Source organism: Lygodium microphyllum, chromosome 5 (genome assembly GCF_053477565.2).
Source record: "Lygodium microphyllum isolate KBCC chromosome 5, Lygodium_microphyllum_v1.1.10, whole genome shotgun sequence".
NCBI lineage: Eukaryota > Viridiplantae > Streptophyta > Polypodiopsida > Schizaeales > Lygodiaceae > Lygodium > Lygodium microphyllum.
In genome coordinates this window covers 130,302,577-130,319,880 of record NC_141139.1, presented here as the reverse complement: position 1 = coordinate 130,319,880, position 17,304 = coordinate 130,302,577, and the positions used below count along the sequence as shown (strand labels likewise).

Here is a 17,304-nt window from a genome sequence, read left to right as displayed (position 1 = left end):
CCATAGGACTGGTTTTCTTGAGTTTGCTGCATATTTTGATTTCTACCATGGCCTCCAGATCAGCCTCCTCTACCTCTGCCTCTACCTCTTCCAGCATTTGAGTAGAAGACAGCTTCTTTTGAAGTTCCTCCTGAAGAAGATGCACCACCATTTCTCTGCTCCTCAGAAATTAGAAGAGCAATCAACTCCTCAAAATCAGGAAATCTTTCATGGACAGAAATGATGTTCGGAACTATGCATAATCCTTTCTTAGACCATTCAAGGTCACGGAAACTAAATCATCATCTTCCACTGGCGACCCAATGGAAGCAAGTGCACCTGCAATCTTCTTCACCTTCATGTGGTAGTCATTGATGCTTATACTTTCTCTTTGCACATTGTGCAACTCTTGCTTGAGTTGCATTTTCTTGGCTTGCGTATTTGTGCTATACATTTTTGACAAAGTATCCCATGCCTCCTTTGGCATGCTTGCATCCTGAATATGCACAATCATAGAGTCTGAAATACTGATAGACAGCTAGTACATAACTTTTCTATCTCTCTCATGCCATCCTTTAAATGCCTGCATTCGCTGTTGATTGGGAACATCAGGAAGAACTGGTTCTTCTTCATTTCCTGCAACGAATTCCCAATATCCTTTTCCCATAAGGAAATTCGTCATTCTAAACTTTCATGCTTGGAAGTTGTTCTTGTCAAGCTTTTCAGTGACAATCTGTGAAAGAGAATCAGATGCCATTACAGAACACTGCAAAAAATTATGTCACTGCAAAGAATACAGCTTCAGTCTCACAAGGGCAAATCTGCAAAACTGACGAAAGTGGTATTTGACCACACACTCACTTCCTAGTGACGATTTTGCATCAACAAGCAACAAGGATGATTCTGTAACTCCCAATGTCTCTGCGCACAGGCATACGATGCAATTTCTACGGTAACTTTTCACCGACCTGTAGAACAGTGGTCGCACAGCATAAAACAGGGCCTTTTCCTGAGTGTGTACAGAAAACTTCCGGCTCCAAAACAGGCCCCGAAATGGCCTGAAATCAAAAAAATAGAGCAACCAAGGGCTAAAGGCCTTTCCCGCAGCATATACTGCCCTCTTGCTACACTGTGAAGGGCGTCTCAATCTGAGACAATGCACTCTTGCACTTTCTAGCTGTGCTACCTGCAGAGATTTGCTCCCAAAACAGAAAAATGAAAGCAACACTGGTCCTCTTACCAGAACACCGCGAACTTGGTTTGCTTTCTTGAGCTCCTTACCACGAATAAGGCCCTGATACCATGTCAAGATTGTGGGAGAGAAGGAAGGAGCCTCACTTGTAGCTTTCTTGCTTGCACAATGGGGGAATACACACAAAGGTGGAGGCTGAAAACAGTTTTCCTCTTCTTAGTTGTGTAAGCCAAAAGAACTCTAGTACATAGAAATAGAAGAACCCTATATATGGGTCTCAAACCAAACTCAACTAACTAAGGTGGCATACTCACTGAGCCACGAACTAGAGTAGATAAGGATAGCTGTCATCTAGCTATTATTCATGGGCGGTGTACCAACCGCATCTGCAACTAACAAGTCGGTGACATAAATGCACAACGGTCACCTTGGCATATCACGAGTGGAGCTCAATATCTCAACAATAGAGACATAGGTCATCTTTTGCCCCCATAATAATCTTAGCATAGCCACCAATGACAATCCTTCCTCATTCACCCACTACTAGGTCAAAAGCAGGGATTATTTTTTGAGCATCAATGAATCTTCTCTACCTCTAGAGTATCCTTTAGCAATCGTGACATAACCTATATCACAAAAGAGTTCTTTAAGTTCTCTTCCCCAACCTTGATCTCTTGCATCACAAGCATGTTCTATCACTACTCTTGTCCTCCTTGTTGGATTCAATAACCTACCTTTTTGGCTTGCCACTTGCTTCTCTTACTCTTCAACCATTTCTTTCTTCTTAACATTGATTTTCTCAACCTTAGCTTCCTCTCTCTTAGCCTACATGGTGGGTGTTTGTGGTGCATGTGTATTTGCAACACTCTCCTTTGAATTTGCAGCACTCTTCTCATTTGCTACTTCATCCTTCCTTGGGCAGTCTTTTGTGAAACACCTGCACTACTGGTGGACATAACATGAGTTAGTGAAGCTTCCAAATCTAACATGTAGGACCATATTGAAGTCATGCTAGTCACAGACTTCAAGTATTTGAGGGTTCTTTGTAATGATCCCATATTGTGTAGACCTTTTGCTCATGCTTGAGCATGCCATAGGCAAAAGCATTAGTTGAGATGAGAGACAATACTTTACCCAACATGCCAATGATTTTGTTGACCTTCTCATTTAGCCAAACGGGTAGATGAGAGAGATTAACCAATACAAGACACTCATAGAGTGAAGTGCAATTTCTGGTGAGACTGAAGCACTCCATATGTAATGAAGGAGAACTAGGAGAGAGAAGGGGAAGTGCTGATGCAGATAGAGCTTTTTTTAAACCCCCGGGATCAAATGGATAACCTGCATGGTAAGCATCACCAGCATACAGGTCATCCATGCAAGCGTGGGTCTCTGCACTACCACCAGGGTCAAATGGAAAGTGGTTATCCTTTCCATGCATTGGGTTACCATCCACAAGTAAAGCTAGAATGGTCAGAACCACTAGCTCTTGCATCGAGTCTCCCATAAGCATCATATGATTAAGCTCGGTCTGCGCTTGGATGTTGTCAACAACACACGGGGTTGCATAGGCTAAAAAGTTTACTGCATCAGCCCCTAAGTGCTGCATATTCATGGACCCTGCATTCTTAGTGATGCCCAAGCATTCAAACTGCAGGTCTGTGAACTGAAGGAGCTCCCGCATGGGGTCATGATCATCCAAATCCACATGTTGCCCATGATCTTCTTTCTTGAACTGAAGTTCTTATTGTGGACCCATACCAAAATGGTCTTCAACAATATCTTCTCCATCCTTTGCATCATAATACTCTAATACCAAGAGTATTTTGGCAGTCTTTGCCCTGCATGTAGCTTGATGATTACAAGATATTGGCTTAGCACATCGATAGCATAAGCTCGCAGCATGCAATTCCCGTATTGTATCACTAGTAAGGTGTCTAATGCGTTTAGCCTTAGATAGCAATTTACACACATGCTCATCACCATCGGTCAGCTCAGTAATAGTTCTGACATGCTGCTCATAGTCATCTTGCTACTCATGTACAATAGATGGCTGTCTATACTCATGACCATAATGCTCATGTTGTCCATATGGATGGTCATATCAATGTGGCTGCTGCTCATAATGATATTCATGCTGTCCATATTGCATATGGTGATAATAGCCCTGCTGCGCATCACACGCATAACCGTCATAAGCATGCTGCCTTTGATCATTGATCCCATAGCATTGGTCATGCTGTCCATAATCTCTATGATAATGCATGTCACAAAAATGTTCATGCTGCTGCCCAAATACATCTATTTGCTGTTGCCTACTACCAAAACTTTGGTCATATTGTTGCCCATAAACATGCTGCCCAAGATTGCATGATGACTGTCCAACATGAGAATGCATGTCACAAAAATGTTCATGTTGCTGCCCAAATACATCTATTTGATGTTGCCTACTACCAAAACTTTGGTCATATTGTTGCCCATAAACATGCTGCCCAAGATTGCATGATGATTGTCCAACATGACTACAATGGTGTCCTTGCATCCTAGGCTGACCATAAGTATGATGATTGGTAAGTCCATGAGCATAGATATCGGCATGATGTTGATCATAATCACTTGCTTGCTGCTCCTGCATTGCATCAGGGTCTCCATGAGGCAGCTGCCCATATGGTTGCATGGCATAAGAATCTCCACATGCATGCTGCTGATAGGAACCATGTTGTTGTCCATAGGGACAATGTGGTTGAGTATATGCATACATGCTGCCTACTAATGTTGCTCACTATTGCTTTAAACTTCAGACCACGTAAGCAACTGTTGCCCACTATTGCTTCAAGCCTCAGAATTGCTGCTCACTGCTGCTGTAGATTTCAAACCACTTAAGCAACTATTGCTCACTATTCAGGGCTCACAAACATATTCACCACTACTGTTTGCATTCAGAGCATCTTCATTCAATGATGACAATTGAGATGCAGTCACTGAGTATTTTGCAAGTGCATACGACACACTGTTATTGTCAGAATAGAGTGTTTATGGATCAAGCATCAGTATTCATTGTTTGACTCTGCTATTCTTATTCCGCAGGTTGTTGCTGTAACTAATGTGTCTAGCAACCAACCTGCAATCTACTTCAGATCTGTCTATCTCCCTGAATATTCACACAGAGCCTTCAGAGAATGCCTCTAAATGTTGTAACTAATGTGTCTACATATATGAACTGAATGCTATTCACACAGAGACTTCAGTTCCAACAACCAACCTGCAATCTACTTCAGATCTATCAATCTACCTGAGTGATGTAAAGAGACTGTCAAGAAACCTTAGAGCTTTGCAGATTTAACTACTGAGATTCACCTTCTTTCCAGTAAAACCATCATTCTTGCATTACTCTTAGTCCTGTCAGTCTCTGCTCCAACTATGCCTGATGCATGTCCTTTTCTGATAGCATCTCAAGGTCTATCATACGATCAATAGCTGTATTCAGGCTTGATCAAACTATTCAAAGGTGACCACCACTAAAGGTCATGCTTAGATAAACCAGGCTTGGTCATACACAACCAACACATCACAAGCTTAACATTGTGCCAAATCAGTTTTAAACTGAGCATCAAGACCCTCAATCAAACGGAGGATTAAGACCCTGGAAGCTCTGCCACCACTGAATCAAGAGTGGACAATAATCAGTCCTCTTCCTCTGCTATCAATGCCCACCATCAACTTCAGACATTTCTAGTTACTTACAGATGTTGCAGGATCGCGACATGATGACTTACACTGCTCATCAGAAGCCTATGTTTCCTTCCAATTGGACTGCCCCCAAATCTAGCAGTCTAGCGCCTTGGCAAGATGCCCTGGAATCCACCTGTGGGAGGTTAATCTGGTGCTGCAGGCCCACCTTATAATTCACCACAATAATTTAGTACTGCGGCTCCCCTTGCCCTAATTTCAGAAAAGGGGTTTGCAAGAAAAGGGGTCATTGTGAATTTGCCCATGGTGTTTTGGATGTTGACTCCACCCAGCAAGGTATAGAACACAGCCATGCAGGGATGGTGTGAATTTTAAACGCAGGGTGTGCTTCTTTGCACATACCCCCGATCAGCTCAGACATATCCCAGATTCTAATCGTGACTTTTCTGATGACCCTCGATCAACTGTTGTTAGCTCTTCCTCACAAGATAACACAATGCGGCAGTCTGCACACGCTGTTAAATCTTCTATGCATAGGGCTATGTTGGAAAACCTCATCTCTTTCCAACAGCATAATGATACACCTCCATGGGAATCTTCCCAATTCTTGAGTGAAGGTGTTGATTTGAGTGGAGTATGTCATAGGAAGCGGCCAGCCATCAACATGTCACTTCTGATACCTCACGCCTTTCTCTTCGAGAGTGTAGAAGAGATCTTGATGAAGACTCCTAACTCTTACATGCTTCAGCAATTTGAAAATCCTGCCAACCCAAAGGTGCATTTTGAAACCACGGGGCCTGAGATTTGGGAAGACATAGCTGGGAAGGTTGACATTTTGGTATCTGGAATTAGTACTGGTGGAACAGTGACAGGTGTTGGTCGCTTCTTAAAGGGCAAAAGTCCCAACATTAAGATTTATGGTGTAGAGCCAACCGAGAGCAGTGTGCTTTCTGGAGGGAAGCATGGTCCTCACAAGATTCAAGGCATTGGTGCTGGCTTCATTCTTGGCATCTTGGATGTTGATATCTTGGATGAGGTGGTACAGGTTTCTAGTGATGAAGCAGTTGAAATGGCTAAACAGCTTGCTCTTCAAGAGGGAATATTTGTGGGCATTTCATCTGGAGCAGCTGTTGTGGCTGCTGTTCAAGTTGCAAAAAGGCCGTTTCAATCTTGCGCTCTTTTCTTGAAGTGGTCCAAGGATGAGCACAATGTCTTAAGCATGGATCTCCTTTCTGGCATGCCTAAGGGATATCTTCCACGGTAGGCTGTCTTCTTGTGCATAACCTGCTGCCCCGAGGGAAATGCAGGAGTCTGCATACCATGTTCCTTGCTTCACCTGTCCCTGATATGCGGAGTTACACGGTCCTTATGAGAGGTTTGTGGTCCTGTTCCTCCAGATCCCCTTCCCTCAGAGTGCTACTGATAGTCTAATGAGGCCACCACCTGTTCAAAGCTACTGTCTTCCGGTTGGTTTCCCAGAATCAAAAAACCATAACCAAGCTTCTAAAACTTTGGAGGTGTAGGGTTATAAGCATCTGCTTAAGCCTCTTTCAATTCACACTACTCGTGAGAAAAACTGCAAGCCCCTTGAGTTTCAAAGTAATGTTCAGGGCTTAAGTTCACCTCCTGAGAATGCAATCTTTAATTCACGTGTCAAAAGTTTTGTCACAGTAGGCGATTCCCGGGTTCAAGATGTTACTCGTTTATCCAGTGTTTTGGGATTTGCACAAGGACAAAGGCTCAACTATATCTGAAGTGCTTGTGGAAAATGTCACAGAAGGTAATTTGCATATGGATGAAGGTTCAACTACCATTGCTGAAAATTCGGTGAACTCCGAAGCACTGGGTGCTGATTTCTGGAATGGGATTGAAGTGCAAGAACATGGAGCGGGTACTGAAAGACTATCTTGATACCCATCCTACCAATGTACTTGCATTGGGATTTTTGGGGCAGGTGCTGTTAGCAAAACACGATGTACATAATGTTACCCATCCTACCAATGTACTTGCATTGGGATTTTTGGGGCAGGTGCTGTTAGCAAAACACGATGTACATAATGCTATCAAGGTTTTTGACAAGGTTGTACACCTAGATCCTGCTGATGTGGAATGGAAGTACATGAGGACTCAGGCGTACAGTGTGATTGGCCAACTCGAGCTAGCTAAGGCTCCATCTCGTGGGCCCGAAAAACAAGCCCCAGACTCTCCTGGCGCATGAAGAGGATCGGTTGAAAAAGCTCCAAATGCTGTGAGTAAGAAAGCTCTACTTCATCTTGTACCAGAACTGAGCTCTACTTCAAGGTTTCTACTTCATCTCGTACCAGATTCAAACCCTACCCGCCTACTTTGTAGAGCTTCTGTTTGGCCAAAACTTTGCAATGGGAGGGGTGAGGGCCAGGGTGATGGGAATCCGGACAGGCAGCAGGGCTTTGTTGCAGAGAATGGCAAGGACAAGAGCGAGGAATGCTCAAAGAAGAAGGATCCTTCCCAACATGGGAGAAGAGTAGAAGTAAGATCTCGGGCTGCAAGACTCCATAGCTTTCAAGAAGCTTAAAGGGAGAAGAAGAAGACCGCCTTTACAAAAAGTAATTGAAACCCAAGCCTTCATCAACTCTGTGGCTCCTCTTTCAAGAAGTTACCTTTAAATTTTGCTTGGGATTTGAAAATGAGCTGCCATCTTTGTTTGTTTGCCTCCATTTTTTGGTCCAAGCTCCATTTAAGACTCCAAGAAAGGCTGCCATCTCTACCTACAGTACTCCCTGTGTACCTGTGTGTCTGAGTAACTAGGGTTTCTGACTAAAAGGATACTAGTTTTGAAAATGAGGAGAGAGAAAAGAAGGACCAAAGAACTAGGCTCTGATACCACTTGTAATGAAGGAGACCTAGGAGAGAGAAGGAGAGAAGGAGAGACTGCAGAGAGGAGAAAGAAAGAGAGAGAAAGAGGGTGACGAGGAGAGAGAAAGACTAGAGTAGAGAGAGAAAGACAAGAAGAGGAGAGAGAAATGGCTGGCAGCCATGGAAGGACAGGGAAGAAGGTGAAGAAGGTGAAAGGACAAATGTATATTCATAAAATGGTACCCTAACCAGGTCCTTGTACACCTTAAATACCCCATCCGTGTAATCGGGTATTCGCATGTGCTATCCCTGTGTTAACCCCGTGTAAGACCCTCTAATCCCCTTCTTTACACCATAGCATCACCAATGCCAAATTTCTTTTTGACTTGATTGCACAACCAAGGACCATCTTTTTATGTCACAAAACTAAGGCCATGAGAAAACCCCTTCCAACAAAGCAATATTGTTGCAAAAAAGCTTTACCTTGATATGTTGTCAAGAGCCAATGATTGAAATCCTTTGCAAAAGAAGCATGCCCCACAAAATAGAAAAATACCCCTATTATTGCAAAGTTTGCAAATCATTGCTTGATCCTAGATAATGAGGATGCCATGGGTACCTTAATGTGTTTCTTGTTGATGTTGCTTCTATGCATTTATGTTCATTGAAGAGTCCTTGCAACCCCATGACATTCTTCTCAACATCTACCATATCAAGACCACTAGCTTAAGCCACAGCAACTTAGTTCATCTCCATCACTGAGGCATTCTCAATCACTTGTTTTTTCCCATATTGACTCTCCTCTACAACATAATTCCTAGGTTGCTTGTGTACCCCAAGACCTTGCATGCATGCAAGAAATAGGGAGGATGCCATGTGTTAGCTGCATTTATGACCATGTTCTCCCTCAAGTGCCATGTTCTCAAAGCCTCTCTCTGTCTTATTCTTGAGCCAATTCAATGGTCATAACATTGTTAACTTGGACCAAAAATGAGAGGACCTCCTAGTCCAAAACAATCTCTTTGTCATGATGCATCAATCACACCCACACAAGAAGCCAACATGTGTTGGGAATAGCTTGTGTAGTAATGAGAGTTGTCAATGTATACATAAGTGCAATTTGGCATGCAAGTCCATGGACTTATGGTGGAAGATTTTTGAGCTTAGTAATGTGACGTCGAGAAACATGTCAAGTAAGGTATGGGCCCCACCATGATGGTTGAAAACTGTAGTTTGAATAGAGGGCATGAGCATGATTTAGCAATGGCTAGAAGAGATGTTAGAAGTGATGGTGCTAGTTGACATGGTACGTCCTCCTTTGAAGAGGATACTCGTAAAAAAATAGGAAATTGCTTAAAGTAATGGCTAGATACAGAAAGACTAGGAGATTGCATAAAGTAAAGATTTAAGGCAAAAACACTAAATCTAATATTAGATCATTGCGAGAAGTATTGGCCCCACAAGTAGCTATGGTCAAGTCTACCCATCCTCATGACCTATTGGCTTCACCATACTAACTTGAGCAAGTAGAATTTATATGTGCGAGTCTTATATTTAAAGAGGCCCACTTGATTGATCTAGTATTGGTCTTTTTTGTAATATGTCCCATTTTTGGCTTATTGGGACATTGCCTGAGATTCCCACAGGAGGCACCATAAAAAACATGGTAGTGTCACAGAGCCATGTTGCAACCTGGGAGGATTCGATTCGTGCACTGAGAGAGATGCACACACCTGCCTCAACCAACTAAGAGAGATGCACACACACTTGCCTCAACCAAGTGAGCTAAGGCTCGATGACATTGGTCTTTTAGGCGGTGTAGCCAAAAGGCTATGACATTGTCCACGCGCTAATGTTGATAATTAATTGGAAGATTGAAAGTCTACTGAGTCAACCGAGGGCCTTGGACCTTATCTAAACAAAAGAAATTACAAAAAAAAGTATCACAGATTTTACTGTCACATACTTGCGTTTCACAGAACAAAGGACCCTATGACGCCAGGCAGTGGTAGCTTTTTGTGTTTCGACCTCCTCAAGATTGGGAATTTGGGCGTCCTTCCCTTTCAGGCTAGCTAGTAGGCTGTAGCCATGCCATGCGAGAGCATCTTCAGAATCCAGAGACCTTCTTCTTCTCCTTCTTGCATCTGTTCTTCGGTTTCTTCTTCTTTCTTTATTATTTAAAGAGCTACGGTGCACAGCAATTCCCACCTACCACCCCCTCCCCAATAAACACCTCTCTCCTTCCGAAAGCTTTTCTGAGCTAAAGGCTTTCTCTCCCTCTCTCTCTTTCTGGGGTTTCTGGCCGTTCCATTCTTTTGGGGTTCGGGTCCCGCCCTCTCTCTTGTGTGCTTTTTACAAGCTGTGAGCCCCATGTGAGAGCGCACCTGCCATATATAGGGGCGACACAGAGAGAGAGAGGAGAGAGAGAGAGAGAGGAGGGTAGGTATCTTCGCTTTTACCCAGGTGGGCTCTCACACGGGCGTTTCCTGCACACGAGCACGAGAGAGAGAGAGAGAGAGAGAGGACGCCCCCCTCTTAGGACCCTCAAGTGTGTAAAAGCAGGGGAGAAGAAAAACGCGGATTCCGAGCTGTTCAGATGCCGACCACCACCAAGAGTAGCAGTAGAAGAATCGTGCGAAGATTTCTTCCTCCTTCCGGTTTGCTACCTCCATTGCCTTCCTCCTGCTAACAATCCATTCTGCAAAAAAAAAAGAAAAACAAGAGCTTTCTGCTAAAACAGGATCACAGCAGGTCGAATAATCGAGTTCAGAGTCTCTACATTATCTATTCCATCCTTTTGGCCGCCATGGTGGTCAGAATGATGAAATGGCTTCCTTGGCCCCCTGCCTCCTGCCGCAAATTCCAGGTCTATCTCACCATCCATGCGCTGGAAGGCATCTTTCCACCCTTAGACAACAGTGCCCGCAGCGGCGACTCTGAAGGTATCATGGTGGATGTGAAATGGAAGGGCCCCAAAGGAAGCTTTTTCAGGAGACGAAGCCTTAAACGCGACCGAACTACAGAGAAGAGACCAGGGGATGACGGCATTGTGAGCTGGGAGGAAGAATCTGGTTATGAATGCGTCTGTGTGGCTAAGAACAACGGCTTCCAACCCTGGGATGTGCATTTTGTGGTTTTGCGGGTAAGGAACACTGGTTTCTGCAAATTGTATCAGAGTAGGGAAGCAAGATCTCTTCTCGAACGTCTGTTTCCTTTTGCAGGCCATACATCAAGGGGGTAAAATCAAGCTGTCTGTCGCTGGTACTGCTATCATGAATATTGCGGATTTTATCTCGACTGCCGAGGACACTCGGCAGACAACTAAAATTAACGTTACAAGGTCTTCCACTGGAGAAACAGAGGCTGCTCTTGTCGTGAGTATCCTTCCCCTGTTTTCTTTTAAAAGGTATAGGTTCTGTTCTGTAATTGAATCTTCCTCTTCTTGCGCCGCCTGCCCACCTACTTTGGGTATTCAAGAGAACAAGGGCACAATGAAGGCTCCCATTGTGCTTTCCGACCCAAATGTGGGGTATATGTAATGCTTCTTGTGTTATTAAGCTAGAATAGGTATCCCAGAGGCAGGAGTTAACTCCGCACTGTACTGCAACTCGAAAATTATTGTTAACTTTTTCTCTCCATGAATTCACTAGGTAACCATCAGTTTTGTGGAGTTGCGAGCCAACTCAGAAGGTGGCAGTGACATTGTCCATAGATTATCATTGCCATATATCAGTAGCCCTTCTTTATATGACAAGCAACATTCCAATGGTGAAGCTGTGAACCAGACATTCAAGACTGCCAAAAGGCCTGCAGAGGGAAAGGCCTCACAGGAGCTTTATGTCGTTGATAGGTCAAAGCTTTCTTCCAGTAGTGAGGGTAGCTCATGCAGTTCAGGAGCACTCTTTGATTCTGACTCTATTGATGATTATGAGGAGGAACGGGTGGACAACGAAGAGGATTCCAGTTTCAGGAAGTCTTTCAGCTATGGTACATTAGCAGGGGTTAATCTTGTTCTTGAAGGGGCTCTCCCCTCATTCAGAGAGGAGATTCATGCTGACTGTGCAGCATCAATACACAGCAGAGTAGAGACTGATGCGATTCCCAACATTTCTGAAGGAGCGTCGACATCAGATCCCAAGCAGGCTGATGCACAGCATGTGGGTGCTCAGCAAACAGTACGAAGCTTGCTGTCATGGAAGAAAAGGAAATTAGGTTTCAGGTCTCCTAGGGCAAGAGGTGAGCCTTTGTTGAACAAGTCATATGGGGATGATGGTGGGGATGACATTGATCATGACCGGCGCCAGTCGTGCTCGTCACCAATTGAACTTCTCTCTCTGGTGCATACATACTCTTGTTGAGTTGAAAAGTGGTGTATTTGTGTTTTGATGTCTTTGCATTAACTTGGACTTACTACCCTTTTTTATCTGTAGGGTTGGAACACTGCAAGCACAACTACTTCTAGTGCCTCTGAATGCCTAGATTTTGGGGAGGAAGAGTTCACGGTGGGCAGCTGGGAGAAGAAAGAATTTATTAGTAGAGATGGTAACTTGAAGCTGTCAGCTAACGTATTCTTTGCCTCAATAGATCAGAGAAATGAGAGAGCTGCAGGTGAAAGTGCCTGCACTGCCTTGGTAGCAGTTATAGCAGACTGGTTGCAACAAAATCCAAATAGGATGCCAATCAGAACTGAGTTTGATACTCTTATCCGGGAAGGATCAGCTGAGTGGAGGCAATTGCGTGACATTGAGGCTTACCGTGATCGTTTCCCTGATGGACACTTTGATCTTGATACAGTCTTACAAGCCAAAGTGAGACCTCTGAAGGTTGTTCCTGAAAGTTCGTTTGTAGGGTTTTTTCAACCTGAAGGGCTAGGAGATTCTTATGACTTTTTGCAGGGAGCTATGTCATTTGATAGTATCTGGGATGCAGTTGTGGAGGAGAACTCTACTGTCAAGGCCAAGGACCATTTTGAGCCTGTAGTGTATATAGTGAGCTGGAATGATCACTTTTTCATTCTGAAGGTAGATATTGATGCCTTTTATATTATAGACACTCTAGGTGAGAGGCTTTATGAGGGCTGTGATCAGGCATACATTATTCGTTTTGACGGCGAAGCACGGTTGTCACATGCATCTGAAGTGCAGACTCAGAGCAATGAAAACAACATCCCTCTGGCATCTCCTCTGAGATCACCAGAGCCAGCTTGTTCACCTAAGTCTTGTCCAAGTGAGCCGTTGAATGAATTGGATGTCCGCACAGTGGAAGAAGGGAGTTCTAATGAAGGAGACAATAAAGATGATAGACCAGTATATGAGGGCAGAGAAGCTTGTAAACAATTCTTGAAAGGTTTCTTTGCAGCAGTTCCTCTACGGGAGTTGCAAATTGACATCAAGAAGGGGTTATTGGGCAAGTTTCCTCTCCATCAGAGACTACAGATCGAGTTCCACTATGTAGAATTGGACCTTCCAGCATTGGATGTGAAAGCAACTTTTAGCCAGCAGTTAACAAATGGAGAAAAATGCTAACTGGGTTGGAAAGGTGAAGTTTTTTGGGTAACCTCAGTATTTGCAGACTAACTTGTACCCTGGGCTCCAACAGCTCTAACCAAGAAATTAATTGTATTCTACTTGTAATTTTAGGAGGAGCCAACTAATCTTCTGAACTATTGACATGTATCTTACCTGACATATATATACTGTGTGAAAAGTAACTGCATTGTCAACAATTGGCAGTGTGCAGTTTAGGCTTTTCCGAATGTTTTGTATGCCAAAGTATGTGGATGAAATTGAATGCCTTACCGTTTGATGAATTAGTATTGTTCCAAAAACTGCTGCATTTCTAGAAAGTAACTTTTTCCTCAGGATATGGATTCCATTCACTTCTTGCAGAGTCACAATTTCTTTAATTTTCACAGTTTTTATGCCATTAAGCCTCTATTTGAGTCTATCAAACCTTGACATCACAAAGTCATTCCTTTGATGGTCCTGTGAGTCTCAAATTGTGTGTATTTGTCCACTTTTGATGTTGGGCATATGTGGACATTTTTTGACGAATTAGTTATGACTAGGTTAGAAGTGTGACCTTGCACAAAAGGGTTTTTGATGGGCATATCTGCACATTAGTCCCTAGAATCCTACTTTGTGGAAGGTGCAGCAGCCTATAGTGGTTTTGTTGCATTTAAAACTCGGTTCTTATTGAGCAAACCTAGTGGGCTAGGATATTAATGTCATCCATTCCAATCATGTGAACATTTGGCAATGTGATATGAAAGGTTACATCTATGTTGTGATTTGTTTTGTCTTTGCTGAAAAGAAGTGGTAGACTAGCATACACATTAGGTCCCCCTTGAACTCCCAAGTAGCTTGATACACTACACTCTTTCTCTCCATTTAACCCCTTGTGAACCTCCTATCTAGACAGCTCGAGTTTCCTCATACTTTGTCAATATGAATACAAGTGCTATGCGTTGGTGCGTAGAACAATGCATAAAGTGAATGGAAGGTGCGTAAGTATTATTAGTGTGGAAAACAAAGTGAGAGTGCAGTAAATATTCTCTTCATTTTCTTTCATGAATTTTATTTGACATTGCGGTGTCGTTTCACCAACTCAAGGGCATTGAGTATCATAACTCATGCTACCCTTAAGTAAACAAATAACACAAGAACTCCCTATACATGGTGTGCATAAGAATTTGATCCATTTTGGTGATATTTATCGGAGTGTTAACCATTTGGTATACTTAGAATGCAATGAACGGCCAACCCAATGATACCAAATTGTCATATTTGAATATAAAAACCTTTGTTTTTTGATATTTTGAGAATGAATTGTGGGATCTTTTTATATTTTTTGGTTGATCCATATGAAATTTCAATAATAGCTCGAATATGTATCCATGCTTAGGGATAGAGGTACCATGTGCCATTTGATAGATCTCCCATCCAAGGAAGAAATGGAGGATGCCCAAATCAATCACGTTGAACTTGTGCAAGATTTCTATGAGCGGCTACTTGTTACAAGTAGCCTTCCACATAAAGGATCACCAAGACACAAAGCTGACCTAACATAGATAAAATAAAGGTTGGGGTCATGGTTTGATTGTTAAAAGCCACTCTGAAGCAATAATTGATTAATACATTGGTACCAAGCGTGAGGAGCTTGCTTCAAGCTATGGAGAGCTTTCCACAAGCGATAGACATAGTCCTCTTTTCTAGGCACATGGAGGCTTGAAGGTTAATCTACATAAATCTCCCTCTATAAGGTGCTATTCAGGAAGGTGGGCTTAACTTCCATCTAATATACATGTTGATGATTGTGGGCTGTAAGAGGCAAGATAGCCTAAACAATAGACATGCAGAGCATTAGAGTGAAAGTCTTTGGGTAATCCAAGCCTAGTCTCCTCAAAACCCTTGGTAACAAGCCTAGCTTTGTGCTTATTCAAGGTGCCATCAACTAGATATTCGGCCTTATCGCCCTAGTTCGTACTAATCACTTTCTACTTGCTCAACCAACTTCCAAAGTCTCATCATGCTTGATCAAATTGAGCTCCTTCTACATAGGATGGTGCCCAACATCTTGTGCCAAAGCCTTCTCAATGGTAGTAGGCTCTCTATCCTCTAAGACCTAAGACATAAGGGCATGGTTCACACAAAATGAACACCCTATTGTGCTTGTATCCTCGCTAATTGTTGTGGGTTTGCTCATGTCTTAGGAAAAGAAGTAACTTTTGAATATTGCATAAGTTGTGTGAACCATCGTGGTGCACAGATCGGATGCTGTATGCGTGCGTAGTGAGCGCAGGAAGGTCCCGAAGAACAAAAGAACTCTACTTTTGCACAAAAAACAAGAGAGAAATCTTGCATGACATGAAGCAAAATACCAATTGGGTACAATCTCCCCCCATGCCTTGTGTGAGCGCTCCATAAAGCATGTATTTTATATATTATTTATCTCCAAGCAAAAAAAAAAGGCCAATTTACAATTAGCACACTTTAGCTTTTGTGTTTGCTTTTGTCCCACTAAAGAATTAAAGCTATTGGACGCCCAAAGAGTTGGGCGGTGCCTAAATACAATGTCCAATACAAATATTTAAATCATGCGTCCATGCGCATACAAAATAATAAATAAATGTCAGGCGCTTCAATAAATAAGCGCGCCAAAATAAATATTGACGCCACGCCTAAGATGCGCGCCCATAAAAAATGATAATTTCTTCTAAATAACTTGAATACACGCTATCGCCCAGTGCTTCCCAACGCCACCACTACTTGCTCTACACATCAACTGAAGCATTCACAATTGTTAAAAAATAATAAAATTAAATCGATAAAAGTGAATACCTAGTAGTCTTCAGCTATAAAATAAATAAATTGGTTAGAACTCAATCCTAACCTTAACTTATTACGAGTGCGCACTCTAAACTCATAGACGTTTATTAATTTAAATATGTATTTTGCGGAATCACCCGCTATGGAATCACCCACTTGCACATTAAATTAACAAGACGCCCGAAAAGGACATGCGTCCCCATCGACTTTTCGCACAAGGAATCCACCTTGATATGAGCCCCGTCAATAAATATAATTTTACTGAATCCATCGCAAAACCTCACGGAATCCACCGTGGAATATGCCTCCTGGCATCATACCCCCGAGGTGGGATAGCAATTGTCCTCAATTGCTATTAGCTCAATAATGTGGAGCCAGCAGTGAGGGGTAAGCACTTAGGTCTCGAGCGTGCATCCATTGGGTCTCTTCAACAGGATGATTTTTAAACTTAACCAGATATCTAGAATATCTACGGCCAGTTCTAGTGGTTATAAAGTCAGTATCTAGAATAGTTTCAGGATCAAGGATTTCAGTTTCTTCTTCTAGCAAAGGAGGGTTTTCATATGAAAGGTGAGAAGAATCGAAGCTTGCACTCGAGAGCTATGGCGAGAAAGCAAGAGCAAGAAAGAGAGAGACAATAAATGGGAACTCCAACAGTCACAATGTGTGATTGGGTCTTCCTTTATTCAAACTGTCACTAAAAGAATAAAGAATAAAGTGACGGTGACTTTAGTGTGCAGTGGCGGTGACTGTCAGTGTAGTAATACACGGGCGGCTAGGTGGAGGCGCCTTTACCCCCAACAACCTCCCACTTAAAGGCGAATCTGCCCTAGTGAGAGGTGAAAAGAAAAAGAAAAAGAAGACAGTACAACATGTACACATGTACAACAGGATGAGGAAAGACGTCATCTCATCCCACGCCCATCAACCTCCTGAGGAAGGCAAAGCGCTCTGTAGAGAGGCTTTTTTGAGTAGATCTGCAGGATTCTGGTCAGTCGAGATCTTCACAAGATCAACAGACTTGTCCTCAACGACCCCATGTATGAAGTGATTCCTGACCTCAATGTGTTTCGTCTTCGCAAGCATGGCAGACTGGATTCTTGGATAACTGAATAGGACTCATAGAATTCGAATGCAGTGTAGGGGTAGCATCAATACCAAGGTCAGCAACCAAACGACCCAACCAAATGGCCTCCTTGCAAGCCTCAGTGGCTGCAACATACTCGGCCTATGTAGTAGAAAGGACAGTGCATTTCTGCACCCTGGACATCCAAGAAACAG

The 17,304-nt window shown here is 43.0% G+C and overlaps 1 protein-coding gene and 1 pseudogene across 2 annotated transcripts; both read left to right on the top strand.

The window, feature by feature from the left end:
* Positions 1-5,357: 5,357 nt before the first annotated feature.
* LOC148036405 (cysteine synthase pseudogene) lies at positions 5,358-6,125 on the top strand (annotated as a pseudogene).
* A 3,927-nt stretch (positions 6,126-10,052) lies between these two features.
* LOC148036404 (uncharacterized) lies at positions 10,053-13,524 on the top strand. Of its 2 annotated transcripts, none has more exons than XM_087678392.1 (5): positions 10,053-10,353; positions 10,448-10,838; positions 10,918-11,070; positions 11,347-12,033; positions 12,127-13,524. In XM_087678392.1, the coding sequence occupies exons 2-5, from the start codon at positions 10,503-10,505 to the stop codon at positions 13,219-13,221; spliced, it is 2,271 nt and encodes a 756-aa protein (XP_087534518.1). In that variant the 5' UTR covers positions 10,053-10,353; positions 10,448-10,502; the 3' UTR covers positions 13,222-13,524. The 2 variants fall into 2 exon arrangements, with proteins under 2 accessions (XP_087534518.1, XP_087534517.1); XM_087678391.1 differs by having other exon boundaries at positions 10,054-10,353; positions 10,437-10,838.
* The last annotated feature ends 3,780 nt before the right edge of the window (positions 13,525-17,304 follow it).